The 16154-nt window shown below is 51.3% G+C and overlaps 1 protein-coding gene across 3 annotated transcripts in view; it reads left to right on the top strand.

Annotated features, from left to right (window-relative positions):
• CLMN (calmin) overlaps nucleotides 1-9332 on the top strand; it is a 119141-nt gene extending 109809 nt beyond the window's left edge. Inside the window, exons 14-15 of one of the 3 annotated variants that reach the window (XR_009264753.1) lie at nucleotides 202-638; nucleotides 5375-9332. Coding sequence is in view for 2 of the 3 variants with exons in the window: in XM_058740207.1 (XP_058596190.1) it covers nucleotides 202-370 (169 nt within the window). In the remaining variant the exon portion in view is untranslated. Of the gene's footprint in view, nucleotides 1-201; nucleotides 639-5374 lie in introns of those variants that run through there. The other 2 variants (XM_058740207.1, XM_058740205.1) reach the window with 2 other exon arrangements.
• The last annotated feature ends 6822 nt before the right edge of the window (nucleotides 9333-16154 follow it).

The following is a 16154-nucleotide window of genomic DNA, read 5'->3' as shown; positions in this document are numbered from 1 at the left end:
TGGGGCCCACCGCTTTACCCCCTTAGGGTCGTGCACACTTGGGTCTCTGCACGCGCCCCTCGGGGCCACTTGACTGGGACGACACTGGGACGCCCTCCACTCTCCGGTTGGGCAGTGAGGTTGCAGGCTGGGGAGGCAGGGGAGGCCCATCCCCCCGGGGACCCGCTTGTGACTGCCTTGCCTGTGTCTTCCCTTCTGCAGGAAGGCCAACGACTCTGGCGAAGCCGTGTTGCAGGAGAGCCAGAGCTCACAGAGCGACTCTCTGACCCAGTTTGTCCAGCAGCCGGATATGATGTATTTTATTCTCTTCCTCTGGCTCCTGGTTTACTGCCTACTGCTGTTCCCACAGCTGGACGTCACCAGACTCTGATGCGTGTGTCTGCATAATAAAAAAAGGCTCCTGACCGGGGGGCAGGAGTCTTGTCACTTCCCTTTTATTGGGGTTTGAATGGGCCACTCTGCAGACAGCCGAGGGCCTCCAAGGAAACAGCGTCCCTCTCCCTGCTGTCTCCATGGGTTCCCTTCTCTCCTGCAAGTCCTAAGCACGCTTTTCTCTTCCGCCGTGTCCTCAAAACTCAGGTGTCTGTCTGGCTGGAGTCCCTAAGCGGAGCGTGTTCCTGCGTGCCTTGCTTTGGCAGGTATGAAGCGTCCTTGTTAATATTTAGCCATAGCCCGGGTCATAGCTTGTCCTGCGTGCAGGTTTTTAAGGCCTGGGATGGCTTTGAGTTACTTGCCTCTGAGAGGAGGGTCGTCCTGATGGGAGGCGGGGGGAGAGGGGGTGCCCCCCACGCAGAGCCTCCATTGGGAGGAAAACTACCCCATGGTCCTCCCAGAGGTGGGCTTCGAGTGAAGGTGCTGGGTGTCCGTGCACCTGTCGGGGTCTGGCCGTCTCCGGGACCGTCCATCTGGGAGCGGCAAACCCAAGGAGGAGAGTGAGGGCTGGTGGTAGGCTGGTCTTTTTTTTTTTTTTTGGCGGGGGGACAGAGATGTAAATTCAGTTTTGTATTGATTGAATTAAGGTTAAAGCTGTGATTTTCAAAGAGTTTCCACCAACAGCACCCTCTTTCAGATGAATTCCTAGCAGGAGAGAGTCTAGCTGGTACATTAAAAGCCGAGCTCAGCCGACACAGGGCCGGGCCTGGGATCCCTCCCGCTTTGCCTGGGCAGCGTCCCCAGCATCCACGACAGCTCCTGAGGCCTCCGGGCCGATCTCCAAGGCCCCACAGGGCACTGCAGAGAGCTCTTTAAAAGCCCCAGGAGGAGTACAGGAACGGCTGGGCTCACAATCAGTCCCGGCTGATGTCAGAGCTACAAGGGGTCCGGCAGGCTCCTGCCCCTTGTGCACACCAGTCTCGGCACAGGCATCCTTACTGGTCGGTCATAATGGGATTCTCGAAAAGACTTTCCGGAAGGTACCCCAACAAGTAGACCGGAACAGGCAGTTTGTGAGGAGACCCCCCCCCCACCCTCCCATCTTCCTTCAGCCCTGCACCACCCTCCACCCCCGTTTCCTGCCAAGATGTAGGTCCTGGTGACTCGGTTTTGCTTCCTCTCCCGCCCCGTGGTCCTCCCCTCTCCAAGCGGGACTCATAAAAATCACAGACTCTTAGGTCAGGAGAGGCCCTCAGACAGCCTGTTGTCTGCTGAACCCAGAGAGGCAGAGCGGGTGGACCGAGGTCACACAGCAGCCAGGAGCAGACTTGTAAGCACACTCGTGCGCCCTGATGCCGGGTCCAGAGCTGTCCCCTCTTTGACAAACCTTGTATCTGGCCCATGAGTATCCTGGAAAGAAGATGAAATGATTAGATCAAAAGGTCCTCATTTAGACAAAACCAAAATGTGGGGCCAGCTACAACCTTTGCCTTGTTCTTGTGTTTTTCCCATGAGGAAGCTGCATTCACTTTCACGCTCGGCCCCCATGACTTCTGGGGTGCCCTTGATGGCTCGGATAGCTTGATAGGTGACAAGCCAGCCGTTGTTCCTCCTGCAGAGATCACGGTTCTCTCTTGGCAAGCCCAGAGTCTTGCTCACTTCAGGGAATGGGTTTCAAGTTTACAGAATCCCAGCACGGCCAAAAGAATTTACAGAGCACGTTTTAGTCAATGACATTCCAAGATCCCATTCCGGTGACAGCCTGCCTCGTCTCCTCCTTAGTTCTTAGAACGAATCTGAGCCTTCCGAGCTGAAAGCTGCCGGGAGCTTGGAGTGGTGCCATCGTGAAGGCCAAATGTGCCATGGAAAATGAGCTAATTAACGAGCTCTTTGGCATCTCTGAAAGCTAGGATACAGATAGTAAAGAATACGTGTGTGGTATTTTATAACCCAGGACGCCATGCGGTCCTTGCCTAAACTAGATGCTGGAAAAGCCAGGGAGGTGCCCATCCAAACACGAATTTTATGGGTCTAGACCTCGTTCAGAAAAAAAAATCTCTACAGGCTTCTTCTCTCACCCATTACAACGTGTAATATTGTTCAAAACCACCCACTGGGGATGGGGTGCCTGGGTGGCTCAGTCGGTCGAGCATCCGACTTCGGCTCAAGTCATGATCTCCCCATTTGTGGTTCAAGCCCCGCATCTGGCTCTGTGCTGACAGCTCGGAGCCCAGAGCCGGCTTTGGATTCCGTGTCTCCCTCTCTCTCTGCCCCTCCCTTGCTCATGCTCTGTCTCTCTCTGTCTCAAAAATAAATAAAAAAATTATTAGAAAGAAATTTAGAAATTAAAGAAAACATTTTTTTAAACCACCCACTGGCGAGATGCCTAAAAATCGTTTGATTCAGGTTGGCTGTAAACAGATTTTTTTCTTTAAAGGCAAAAAAACCACAATTCTTCATTTGAGTATAGGCTTATACGGAAGAGAAAGTTGGATATAAAAGGTGAATACAGAAGCCCGCAAGACAAACCACCCATGGCTTTGCTTTGCTTTTCTAAGAATCGATTTTTAATTCTTACCCGAGTAATACATATTCATAGTTTTTTAGCCAGCGTAGGTGCATAAAGACCGTTTGCTCCTGGGCCAGGTGGTGTATAACCGTGGGTACACGGCCTTTCTTGCCCAAATTCTCCCCCCCGGTTTGATCATCTTTTTTGTGTGTCTTTGTGTTTGCTTGTGTGTTGCTTTTGGTGTGGCACATTCTTTAGTAACTTCCTGAGAAACGTAACCTGGGAAGTCAACATTTAACTACCTTGAGGTTGTGCATACCTTAACACGTCTTGATTCTGCCTGTAGCCAAGTATAACTGGGTGCAGGATTTCTGGTGGAGAATAACTCTCTCTTACCCGCCTCCCTCAGGGCAGTTGTTGACATTTCTGGCCCCATCTGGATGCCCAAGCCTCTACGTGCGACTTGGGCTTCTCCCTACCTCCCAGGAAGCATTCAAGTTTCCTTCTTTCTTAGTGTTCCGAGCTGTCCTGATGGTGGTGTATCCTCTACAGTGTGAACCTCATGCTGGGTTCTCTTGGGAAGTTTCTTAAATCTTCTCATAGTGGTTCACATCCTTTCTTTCTGGACCACCTGTTATTCCAACGTGGGACCTTCTGCGCCATAATCCTTTAATATTTTTTTTTCTTTTCCACTCGTAGTCTTTTTATTTGGGGGATCTGGCTTCAGGGCAAGGTACTCAGCTCATCTTCTCACATGCCTGATGAATGGTAAATGCTTAATTTCCAGAACATTTTGTTGCTGTTCTCTTGTTTCTGTTTTATAGTGTCCTGTTCTTGGTTCGTGGCTGCAGATCTTCACTGTCTGGGGAAGTTCTTTCCTGCTCCCTGTATTGGCTCTGTTTTCTCGAAGTTCCCTCTCTCTTGGTTAGTCTCAGGCTCCGTCTTTCACATCACAGGCTTTCTTCAAATATCTGGTGGTTCTGTGGATCCATTCGTAGTGGAGAGTGACACATCCGAAAACAGGCTGGAAGACCTTTGTCAACCGGTGGGCTTTTCTGTAGGGGCACCCAGTTGGCACCTGACATCTTCATGAGAAGGCCCCCATATCAACTGTAGGTCTTTTCTTTGGGGCTAATTGTTTCTTTACGGATATTTTCACTTCTCTCCTGCCTGGGAAAGAGGAACATAATAGAGCTGCTATGAAGTGTCCTCTTACAGTTTCTAAAAAAGGCATTCCCTCCGGGTGAACGGCTTCAAGAAAGATGCCTCCGCTGGGCAGAAGCCACCCATAGGCACTTGGCCTGGCTGGCAGATGGCATCTTTGGCCCCGTTCTCTAACGAGATGTAGACCTGAGCGAGGGCAGGGCTTTAGGAGCAGAGCAAGGACTAGATTTGTACCGCCCAGTCGTTCCCTCAGCCAAGTGCCTTTGTGCAGTGCTCAGACTGTACGGCCGCACCCGGAGATCCTAGCGCACACCCGCGTGCTCGCGTCCTGACCTCAGCGGGCAGTCTCTTCACAGTCCGTACTTGGACTCATTGAACTGCTCCTGCCTCGCTGTGCCTGGTGTCCGTGGGTCGCAGCTCCTCCGATCCCCCTGTGGAGTAGGACCGCAGCTGTGACAGCTCAGTGGCATGTCTCTGCCCGTGTGCGGTGGTCGGGTCCTCTGCCCTGCCCTCCTCTCCAGCGGCGCTGCCCCTGCCACCAACGGGGTGGCATCTTTCACCCCCTCTCATCCCCTGTCCGTCCCATCGTCTTCATGAGCGCAGAACCTCTGTTCCTTTGCTCTTATTCTCGCGGGGTCTCACGAGGGATGAAAGGAACCCACGTGTTCAACACCCCACCTTGAAGCTTCCTGTCTGAGTTTCGGAGCTTCCCGTCCTGTCCTGGCCAGACCTGGCCTCTGTGGGGAGAGGGGCTCCCGCCAGGACCTGGGACCAGGGAGTTTACTGTCACCGCCCAGGACAGCCACCTGGGCACGCAGTGTGTGCCTGCTCCTTGTAAGGCGACCGCACTTTAGAAGGCTGCCTCTTCAGTCAGTCTTTAGAAGTCGGAGGATATTCGACAGCCTTAGGCATCTCGTAAGGGTCTAGCACTTTATCTAAGCAATCAGAACACTGAAGGCCAGGAAGGGGACGTGACTAGTCCCACTGCTAGTTAGAGACCCCAGTATGGTCATCGTGATTCCCAATTACGTTTTTTTTTTTTTTTTTTAGTTTATTTTGAGAGAGAGAGTGCGTGCGCATACGGGCGCAGGGGAGAGGCAGAGAAAGAGGAGAGAGGATCCCAAGCAGGCTCCGTGTTGTCAGCACAGAGCCCGACACGGGGCTCGATCTCACAAACCGGGAGATCATGACCCCAGCTGAAACCCAGAGTCAGGTGCTTAACCGACTGAGCCACCACCCCCCCCCACCCCCCGCCCCTGCCGGTCACGTTTTCTGCAAAACTACATCCTGCAGCCACTGAAGGTGCCCTGCCCCTCCCTCCTTGCCAAGGACTCAGAACATTGCGACGCCAGTCTCTCAAACACACATCCGAGTAAACAAGAATGTGTCTTACCGAATATCACAAATCACCAAAGCTTCTTCGGTAAGAACTATTCTCCTTCCGTGGTTATGTCGCTTTCCGAGCCTCTTCCTGTCTCTTTCCGAGTGCAGTCACGCAACGGGACTCGAGGGCCCGCCGGAGCTTTGAGATGTGGCCTCTCTGCCTCTCTTCTTAGAGACCTTCCTCCGGGGTCTCTGCCAAATTACCCAGCTGTACTCAGCTTTGCGTCCTGAACCCCCCCGAGTGGGCTGCATGGGAATCCCAAGCCGGCGTGGCTTCTCAGAACCTTCTCGGCGATGCTCTTGCTGGGAAGCAAACACCTAGAGCCCTCCAGGTCCAGATGTGCTCTTTCTCTCTCGCTGACGTTGCATAATCTCGGCTAAAACGGCCTTTGGGGGAAGATTTAACATGTTGGGCCCGCAGCTGTCCCAGGGACCCCCCCACCGCCACCCCCCAAATAGCAGGTTACACCTCTGGCCCTTGCAGCTGGTGAGCGGGGCTGCTCCCAGGACACAGTCCAGGACCCGGGGCGAGACGCTGAAGGCTGAGAGCCGGCATGAATGAGATCATGCTTCTTTGCCGAAAATTGCCACAGAGTTTGCCTGAACAGTTAGCCAGGGTGAGGGAGCCATGAAAGGAGACATAGCTTCTCTGCCGGACGGGGAGTCCACAGATCTTTCGACCCCACCTCTCATCAGGCATTTCCTTGCGGAAGGACGGCAGTTTAGGCAAGTTTAGGGAGCCTGGTGCCCGAGAAGCATGTCTTTGGGGTGAATTGTGCCCCGGATCTAACATTTCTGTCTTGTGTAGACCCCGCGTGTTTAGGCTCGGGCTTGGGGTGAGTTTGGCCGAGTAATTGGGCGATTCCCGGGTACTTGGGATCTCCGGCTTCTCCGAGAGCCAGCAGAGGACCACGGGGGTTCCTGTGCACCCCGGCCTATCCTAGCATCTGCAGGACCACCCCCCCTTCCCCCTGCCTTCCCGCCCCGCTCCGCAGAGCCTGGAGGCCGACTTGTTTGTGTTTACAATGTGTTCGGAGAACCTTGAGGAAAACACATCAAGCAAGCAGTTCTCGCTGGCCGAGGGCCGTCCCATCCACAAGCCAGGAAGACAACTATTTATCTTGTGCTGTTTGACCACGCTGTTCTTAAATGCGACCACAACTCAACCCTCCGTGGGCCGATCCCGCGGCTAACCTTTTAAATTGCCGACGCCTTAGGTTTCATCCCGCAGGGGTCTGTCCAGCTGAAACCATTTTCCTTAAATCGTCACTCCGTTCGTCCTCTTCCTCCGGGAGGTACTGTGGGATGGGGAAAGCGCAGGTTTGGGAATCAGCCAGATCTAGGTTGGAGTCCCCGCTCGGTCACCTGGTATGGGCATGACCATTAAGCCCTCTGGGCGTCTTCTGTGCGGAGTGGCCCCCACGTGCACACTGGTTGAATGAAGAGTGCTTCCCTGCAAATCTGCCGCGAGGCTGGGAAGGGTCCAGTAGCTCCTTGCTGTGCATCGCCTTCCTCTCCAAGCTTTGCAGACGCCCTCTTTCCTTAACGTTCCATTGACCGGAGCTGCTTTGCAGTCTCTCCCGTCCGCCTTGCTCCCGCCTGCTGCTCTGTCTCCACTCTAACCCGAGCCTTTTAAAGAGGAAGTTGCAACCACCGTATGCCCATTACTCCCCGGACCCTCAGCACAACCATGGGAGGTCAGTTCAGAGATGAAGCTAACGCCTAGGGAGGGGGAAAAAAAAAAAAAAAAAAAAAAAAAAACAAGGTCACAGAACCAGGAACATAGGACTCTTGTTTGCAAACCCTGATTTTCGCCCCGGGCTTCACTGCTTAGAAAATAAAGTTCTACCCTGACGAGGTTCTGATTCTCCATGACTTTGGCCTAGTTGGCAACTGTGGGTGGAGGTTCCCAGAGTCGGGAAGGTGGGGAACTGGGTTAGCCCCATTGTCATTCCCCACCGTGCGTCCTTCTTCCCCCTCTCAAGTCGCTGCACTTAACTCCCAAGCCCATATCAGAGCCGCTGAAGTGTCCCCTTCATGCTTGCATAAAAATGACTGCAGATGCCCCAAGTTCGTGTTTTAGCCTGGGGTGGCAAATTTGCAGCCAAACTCATGGCCTCTCAAGAACCTCTAGCAGTAAAATCTCAGCGTCTAACCTCACAAACTTCAGCGACCCGTTACCTCTGCATCCTGCCCCAGCTAATCACCTCTCCACCTGCCAACACATGCTTTTCAGAGCAGGAAATTAGGCTCTCTCCTTCCAAAAACAAATACATTTCACGGTGCTGGGCAGAGCACAGTTAAAGTGGGGTTGCAGGAGTCAGAGAACTTGGACGAAGTCATAATTCGTGGGTCCGTGACCTAGAAATACTTATTTTGCCTTGAAGTTTTAAAAGTTGTGATTTTTGTATTATTGCAAAAATGGAAATATCTTTTTGGTTTATTCCATGCACATCAGCGACCGCTTCCCTTAGCCCCACCTGAAGTCAATGGAATGTTCTCCGCAAGACGGTGCTATGAGGGAGAACAGCCACAAATGCCTGTGTTTCTAAATGCCCCGCAAGGATTGAAACGCTTCCTTAAAGGAAACTCTCTGTAACCCAGAGAGTTGACATGGTTCCAAAGTAGGAACATGTAGACAGTGGTCTGAGCATCAGGAACCCACATCCAGGCTGTGGCTCACCTGCTGTGACACCTTGAGTAATTCATTTACCTCTCTGGGTCAGAAGTTGGAAGATCTGTTAGAAAGTCCTGCCGAAGTTTAAACATCCAAAGGTTAGCAAGTTCGATGGGGTTTTTTGTTTTGTTTTGTTTTTTAAGCTCAGTAAGTGACCTCTTTGCTTAAAATAAATGCATCTCTGTATTTTGTAAGTGAAATCCAAAGCTTAGAACATTGCTTCCGGCTTTAGTATCTGATAAAGGTGCCTTCAGGAAGGGTTTGGTAAAACAAAGCGTAGTCTGTTAGAGGTGTGGGGATGAAAGTTGGGAGGAGGGTGGGGGAGACCTGCTTCCTAGGGCTCCCGGACCTGAACTGGTCTCCTTAACATAGGTCCGCATAGAAGGCGGTTTCCCGGGGAAATCTGTTCCAAATGTGAAAGTTCAGCAGTGGGAGCAAAGAGCTGTAAACTGGACCTTTCTTTCTGCACTTCCCAGCTTCCCCCCCTTTCCCTAGCAGACTCCAAACAGGTAGAGAAATCTCAGTGGACTCCAGCTGTGTGCATTCTAACATGGGACCCCTGGAGCCAACGAGGGACACCTCCGGGTCGAATGTCCCTGAGTCGGCGCCGTACCTGTGGGGTGGGGTGGGGGTGGAGGGATTTTGTGCTTGAAATTGCACCATAAGATAGTGCCTGCATCACCTGCATCGGAGCCAAAGACAAGTTGGAAAAAATAGTTCTTCGCTACCATAGTATATCGTTGGGGCAAATTACTAAGCCTGGCCATGGTGTCTTCAGAGCCTGTTTTATTGGATGGCGACAGGAGTTTATTTCAAGGTCTGTAACACGTTTAACGGATTCAATGCTACCATTTCTTTCAATGTCACGGCAGAGCTTCCTGGACAAATGTCTGAACCTTTTTACTGAGGGCGCTAAGAGAATTATTGAGAAAAAGTGAAATGTTATTTTGTAGAACAAGGATTATTTTGTCTATTTAGTACATACATAGAGCCGTAGCTTTGTAAAAAGGGGTCTTTGTAAAAAGAAATAGTATGAATGTGCACTCTTATTTATTGATTATTGTAAATGAAGCTAAAAATGACTATTTGCATAATTTATACCTGTGGGAAATTCACTGGAGTATTTGCTATTTGACCGTTTTCTATTAAGGAACAGCATAGGCCCGGTGCTATGACGAATGGTCTCGGAAAATCACGTGTATTCTTAAGAAAATTTTTAAGTGTAAACTTCACGAACTGTCCGTCTCATTGATAACTCTTATTTCCATGTGTGTCTGTGTCTGTGCGAGTCAGAAATTGCACCATCGTTCCCGTGTCCCCACCAAGACTGCCGTGGCCAGGGTAAAAGTGAAGCCGGGGGGCTTTCAAGCTGTAGAGACTGTTGGGAAGGTGCCTTTTCTGACGATTAACTGGCCTCGAGCCTGTGTGCATGAGGCTCCAAGAAGAAATAGTAGAAAAAGAACAGTGGTGAAGCAGCTGACTGCCCGCCCTGGGTTTGAACGCGGATCTGTCTCCCACCAGCCACGTGGCCTACCGTGAGGGATTCTAGGAGTCTGGGCTCCCCGGAAAACAGAGCCCCAGTAAAGCTTATGTGCTCATGCACCATCGGGGGGATCAGTGCAATCCTAGGGAAGCAAAAGTGAGACAAGGAAGGAGAGAAGAAAGCAAACCAAAGGCAAGACGGCATATTCATGGCCCATCTGCTGGGGATCAGGCACCGCTCTGGCCGCTGAGTATCAACAGTAAATGGAACCAAAGCCCTTGTTGGTAAGCTCCTTGGAGCTTACGTTCTAAGTCGGGGGAGATAGACATGAACCCCCAAATAGGCAAGATATATAGCATGTCACATACGTATAGGTGAGTGCCAGCAGAAAGGCCGGGAAGGGGAATCAGGTTGAGAGCAGAGGGGAAGTGAGATATTAACAGTCAAGAAGGCCTCTTTGAGGGACAGACGTTTGACTAAAGACCCAACGGAGATGCAGAGACAAGTCCCTGGAATGTGTGGGGGAGGAGCTTTCCAAACAGAGGAAGCAGCAGGTGCGAAGGCACTGAGACGGGACCACGGCTGGTGTTTTTAAGGGACACGAAGGGTCCCGTGTGGCTAAAGCAGTGGTTGGGGGCGGGGCGGAGAGGTAGGAATTCACTGGACTAGGTCAGGGAGGGCTGGCCCCGTAGGATGTCATAAGGGCTTTGACTTTTCCTCTGAGAGAGCTGGGATCCACTGGGGGGTTGGAGCACGTGCTGACTCACCTGTCAGCAGGCTGGCTGTGGCTGTCCCAAGGAGGCTAGACTGGGGGACAAGGGCAGAGCTAGGAGGCCATTGCGGCTGTGTGGGGAGAGAGGACACCGCTAAAGACCAAGGTGGCGAGCAGTGACTGAATGTGGATGCGTTTGGGAAGCTGGCCCTCGGGAGTTGCTAATGGGTTGGGCGTGGGGTGTGGGGGTCAAGAAAGGCTCCAGGTTTGGTGGGAACGATGCCAGTGCTGGGCGCTGGGCGAGGGGCGGGGATGTGGGAGGGGCGGGTCTGGAGTCTGAATTTGGGCAGGGGAAGCTGGGATGCCTGTTGGATGTCTCCTTCATCTCTCCTTGGCCAAGGGTCTTCCGCCCACGGTGCGGGGAATGCCGCGGGGTGACCGGTCACCTGTCCGTCCAGCCCCCGTGATCCCTTCGCTGCTCTGCTGCTGTACTCCTCTGGGGCTTGGGAACCTCTGGCGCGTTCCGGGTGCCGGGTCCCCAGGGCACCATGCAGCCATCCCCGATGGCATCCTATGGGGCCCCCACCTCCGCCTCTGCGCCCCCCTGCCCCCTGCGGTGAGCATTCTCTCCTCTCACCTGGCTGCCTCTGCGTTTCTAATCTTCTGAACACCGACACCAGGAAGCCCTCCGCAAACCTGCTCCCTGCTCGAACGGACACGAGGAGAAAACACGGGGTGAAAACGCATCAAACTATCCGGGGGTGGGGGACACGAGAGGAAGATCCGTCCTGCGTTTGGGTCGCCAAAGCCTGGAACCAGCTTCACGCGATCTTATTTCGCCTTGGAGGCCCCTTCTCGTTTCGGACACGGTGACTATGCCGTGAAAAGGTCAGATGTGAGGATGTGCCATTTAGGACCAATGTCAGTCGCCTCTGGCAGAAAACCCACCAAAGCACTGGCTCCCAGCGTTCTTCTAGCTGCATCGTCCCTAGACTGTCATCCTTGTCCCCTGCTCCAAAGTGGTGTCCGTCCCCCCAAACGGCACGTGTGTTGGTGATAAGGGCAGGCGTAAGGTCAGTGAGTAGCTGGAGAAGAAAGCGGTGTCTATGGCTGCCATTAGCTACCCTTTCGTGAGCATTGTCCCAGGGCTACAGATACCCCTCACACCATCATAAAACTCACACCATCCCGGGAAGTGGGCATCCTGCCCATGAGAAGGCTGATGTTGGGTACAAGAGATTCATTCACACGCTGCCTGGCAGTTAGAATAAGAACTTGGGGCGCCCCCACCCCCCACCCCGGGGGCCTGGGTGGCTCCGTTGGATGAGCATCCGACTTCGGCTCAGGTCATGATCTCTAGGCTTGTGAGTTCGGGCCCCGCATCGGGCTCTGTGCTGACAGCTCGGAGCCTGGAGCCTGCTTCGGATCGGCATCTCCCTCTCTCTCTGCCCCTCCCTCACTAATGCTCTGTCTTCTGTCTCTCAAAAATAAATAAACGTTAAAAAAAAATTTTTTTTAATCACTTAAAGAGACAGCAGGGGAGGAAGGACACTCAGATCTCCCTCCGTCATCTTGAAAGCAGGAAATAAATCTCCCATACGAAAGATCCCCTCCCTGCACCAGGAGGTAAAGAGACATCGTTATCACCAGAGATGGAGAATTTAGAGCTTGGAAGGCTGTGTAGACAACCCTTGTTACTCTTTACTAATTTACTACCCCAGCCCAAATGCTGTTTGGAATTCCTTACCGACTGAACTTGCCAAAGTTAAGTTTTCTTTGTCCTGTCAATTCCTCACAGATGTCTTGTCTTTGCCTCAAAAGCATATGGGGCGCCTGGGTGGCTCAGTCGGTTACGCGTCCCACTTTGGCTCAGGTCATGATCTCACAGTTCATGAGTTCAAGCCCCATGTGGGGCTCTGTGCCGACAGCTCGCAGCCTGGGGCCTGCTTCAGATTCTGTGTCTCCCTCGCTACCCCTTGCCCACTCACACTCTCTCTCTCTCTCTCTCTCTCTCGAAAATAAATAAACATTTAAAAATAAATAAATAGTACAAAAACCGCCCACCTTGGTCATTTCTTTAGGTCTCGATTCCACTATCAGGCCTCTGTGTACAAGTCATTACACTTAGAGGGTTTTTTTCCTCCTTTTAATATGTTTCACGTAAGAATCCTGAAGATAGCGGGAAATTTCCCCTCCCCTACAGGATCATAGGAGCTTTCTCCCAAATGGCCTTGACCAGTTGAGCTTCGAACCTCCTTCACTGACCACAGCCCTGGCAAGTACTCCTGTCTCCCGCTAGAAGAATCCTCCGGCCACGACAAGACACGGTCTAGGGCTTGTGGCGGCCAAGGACGCGGGACGTCCTGCCCAGCCGTCATTGTGTGGACGCAGGTAAGTACCTGGCTTTAGTACACCTGCATCCTCCAGCATCGTCAAAACACCAGACGGGACCGAGCCAAATCATCGTTCTCCCCTTCTTTCAAACACTCAAGCCCTAGATACCAACTGATGGGGGGGGGGGTGAATCTCTAAACGTCCTCCCACATACAGCATGTGACACGGTGGCCAGCACTGCACTCCGGGGACCAACGCGACCTCCAACCAGAGGGAGACACCCCACCGCGTAGGTGCTACGGCAAATGTTCAGCCTTTTTAAATCTATCAGAAAATAATAGCTTTTTCACTCTTACCGTCCATTCCATAAGTGGGATAAAAGTCTAGGCTGCCCTTCCTCCCCGGCACATTTATCTCTCATATTTTAAGTTTTTTGAGTTTATTTATTTTTGAGACAGATGGAGAACGAGTCGGGGAAAGGGAGAGAGAGAGAGGGGGAGAGAGAGAATCCCAAGCAGAGGTCCGTGCTGTCGGAGCAGAGCCCAAAGTCACCAAACCAGGAGATCGTGGCCTGAGCCAAACTCAAGAGTCGGACTCTTAACCGACTGAACCACCCAGGCACCCCTCTATCACTCTTGTTTTAAAGTCATTACTAAAAAAATAAATAAATAAAAATAAAGTCGTCGCTAAAAGCCAATTCACCCCTGGATCTGTGAGCCAGGTAGGTGGGGTCCCCACGTCAGAGAATACATACATTCGGCTGCATGCTCTGGAAAACTGGCCTTGCCACACACGCTTTAATTTCTCGCACAGGCCATTGAAGTAGGTGGTCCTGAGGTGCGGTGGCTCCATGATGTCACCCATGTGTCGGGTTTCTTCTGTCATCCTTAGTGTGTGACTTTCACCCTCATGGTCTCTTCCGGTCAAACGATGTTCTCTACAGCCCCAGCCTCGCATCTCTGTGTCAGGACAGTAGAAGGAAGCCCCAGGGGGAAAATAAAACAGTCCTGTTAGACGTCCGTGTATGTCCCATTGGCTGACACTGTGAGACACGACCAGCCCTGGGCAGCAAGGGAGGTTGGGAAACGTAGTAGCTGCCCGTAAGACAGAAGAACCTGTCTGTTGACGAAGAAGGAGAGAATGAGCACAGTGGAGGCAGCTGGTTGTGTCCGCTCCAGACTCCTCTTGCCCATTCTGGGGAGTGGGGTTACCTCATTCTTTTCCACTGGGACACCGAACCGTAATGACCACTTATTAAATATCTGTCATGAACTAGGAAGTTTGCCTGAGCCTCGATGTTCTCTTTCAATCTTTGCAATAATCCTGAAGGCAGATTATTACCATCCCCATTTTATAGATGAAGAAATGAAGACTGAGAAATGTCATGGGGCACCGGGGTGGCTCAGTCGGCTAAGAGTCCGACTCTTGATTTCGGCTCAGGTTACGATCTCATGGTTCGTGAGTTCGAGCCTCGCATCAGGCTCGGCACCAACAGCACAGAGCCTGCTTGGGTTTCTCTCTCTCTCTCTCTCTCTCTCTCTCTCTCAATAAATAAATAAACTTAAAAAAAAAAAGATTAAAAAAAAGAAAGAAATGTCAAGGGTCCCGTCCAAGGCATCACCCAGGCAACTGATGAGAAGAACCATGCTTTGACTCTGAGGTCTCCTTAAAGTCTAACTTTCCGCTATAGCCCAATATATATCTTGATCATTGCCTCAGAATAAGGGCTGGTGCTGAGAGATTGCCACACTGCAGATTATTCTTCTAAATTCAGCATCGTTCATTTCCCGGCTATTCCTCTGCTGCCTGTCCCATGGGGTAACTCACTGATTTAAACAATCTCAGTCTCAGATGGCCATCTGTGCTATTTTGGTCCCCGCAAATATTTTTGTAGCCAACCTCCTGTAAACACAAGTGCTTGAAAGTTCACCTCTGTTTCTCAGGGTCCAAGGGAGCCTGAGTCTTAAGGAAACTGATCGGTCAACACGCCTGGTTCCAAGCAAAAGAAATCGACTCTGGATGATGAAGCAGAAAGAAGTAAATGAAAGGGATGGGGAGTTAATAATGCTGGAGGGGTTTTGTTTATTGTTTGTGTAATCAAAGGCTCTGACTTTCTCTTCAACGAGACAAGTAAATAAAAGGATATGGGCAATAAAAGAATTGTTGGCAGAGGCAGAGAACCAAATTTGGGGTAAAGCTTAGAGAACAGTCCCCGAGTCAGAAGAGAAATTCCCTGCACCTGTCCTGCCCCTTGGAGCCCTGAGGAGAGGCACCAGGGGTACCCCTCTGATGCCCTTTCACCACCAGGAGGCTCAACTTTGCAAACTTCCACTAATGCTGCTTCCCCCAAAGCCAGGTGCCCGCCACCACCCCATCTCATATTGGGAGGCAGGACTCCACAGGCAGGAAATTTCTCTATATGTAGAAGACTATTTAGAAGATGAGGGACAGGCATGGGGCACCTGGGTGGCTCAGTTGGGTAAGCGTCCGACTCTGATAAAGGACTTGTATCCAAAATATACCAAAAAAAACAAAAACAAAAACAAAAACAAAAAAAAACCCAAACTCTTAAAACTCGGTAGGAAAACAACCCAATTAAAAAAGTAAGAAAGCAATCTGAACAGACACCCCACCAACAAAAATCTACAGATGGCAAGAACGTGCTTAATAGGATGCTCAACATCATAGGTCATTAGGGAATTGCAAATTGAGTCAAGGAGGTACCGCCTCACATCTATTGGAATGGCCAACATCCAGAACACAGCCAACATCACATGCCAGTACGATACAGAGCAACAGAAACTCATTTGTCGCTGTCGGGAATGCAAAAAAGGTTATGGCCACTTTGGAAGACAGTTCAGCAGTTTCCCACAAAGCTAAACAGAGTGTTTCGAAAAACAAACACACAAACAAAAAACGACGACGGCAGCAAAAACAATCAACGGAGTGTATTTGGAGGTCTCGTTGGTTTTATTAAGCGACTCAAGAATCGGGTGGCAGCCCGGCCAGCAGGTAGAGAGATGTTCGGAGGAGTTACATAAATGGCAGATTTACACGGGAAGGGGGGTGACGCGAGAAGTCATCAGCAAAAGAAAAGAAAGGATTGTTTCAGCCAGAACGTCGTCTTTTGGGGGTGAGCGGAAGCGTTTGTATCACGCAGGCGACCCTCACTCGTGCTTGATCTGGAAATGGCAGGTGGACTCTTAAAAGATCACATTCTCGGACGAGGTTGAAACTGTAGTTAAATCTTTGTTTGCTGTCGTAGGGGGCAAAGGACTCCAAACTGGACTTGTGTTTTTCTTTTTTAACAACTGTCTTCCCATCTGATCTGGCAGTCACGCTCCTTGGTATTTAACCACATGAGTTGAGACTTGGGTGCCCACAGAAACCCATACGCAGTTGTTGATAGCTGCTTTCTTCATAATTGCCAAAACTTGCAAGCAACTAAGATGTCCTTCAACAGGTGAACGGATAAACAAACTGTGACGCATGTAGACAATGAGCCGTTATTCAACAACAC

Source organism: Neofelis nebulosa, chromosome 7 (assembly GCF_028018385.1).
Source record: "Neofelis nebulosa isolate mNeoNeb1 chromosome 7, mNeoNeb1.pri, whole genome shotgun sequence".
NCBI lineage: Eukaryota > Metazoa > Chordata > Mammalia > Carnivora > Felidae > Neofelis > Neofelis nebulosa.
The sequence above is the reverse complement of the archived record's forward strand: the minus strand, read 5'-3'. Positions and strand labels throughout refer to the sequence as shown.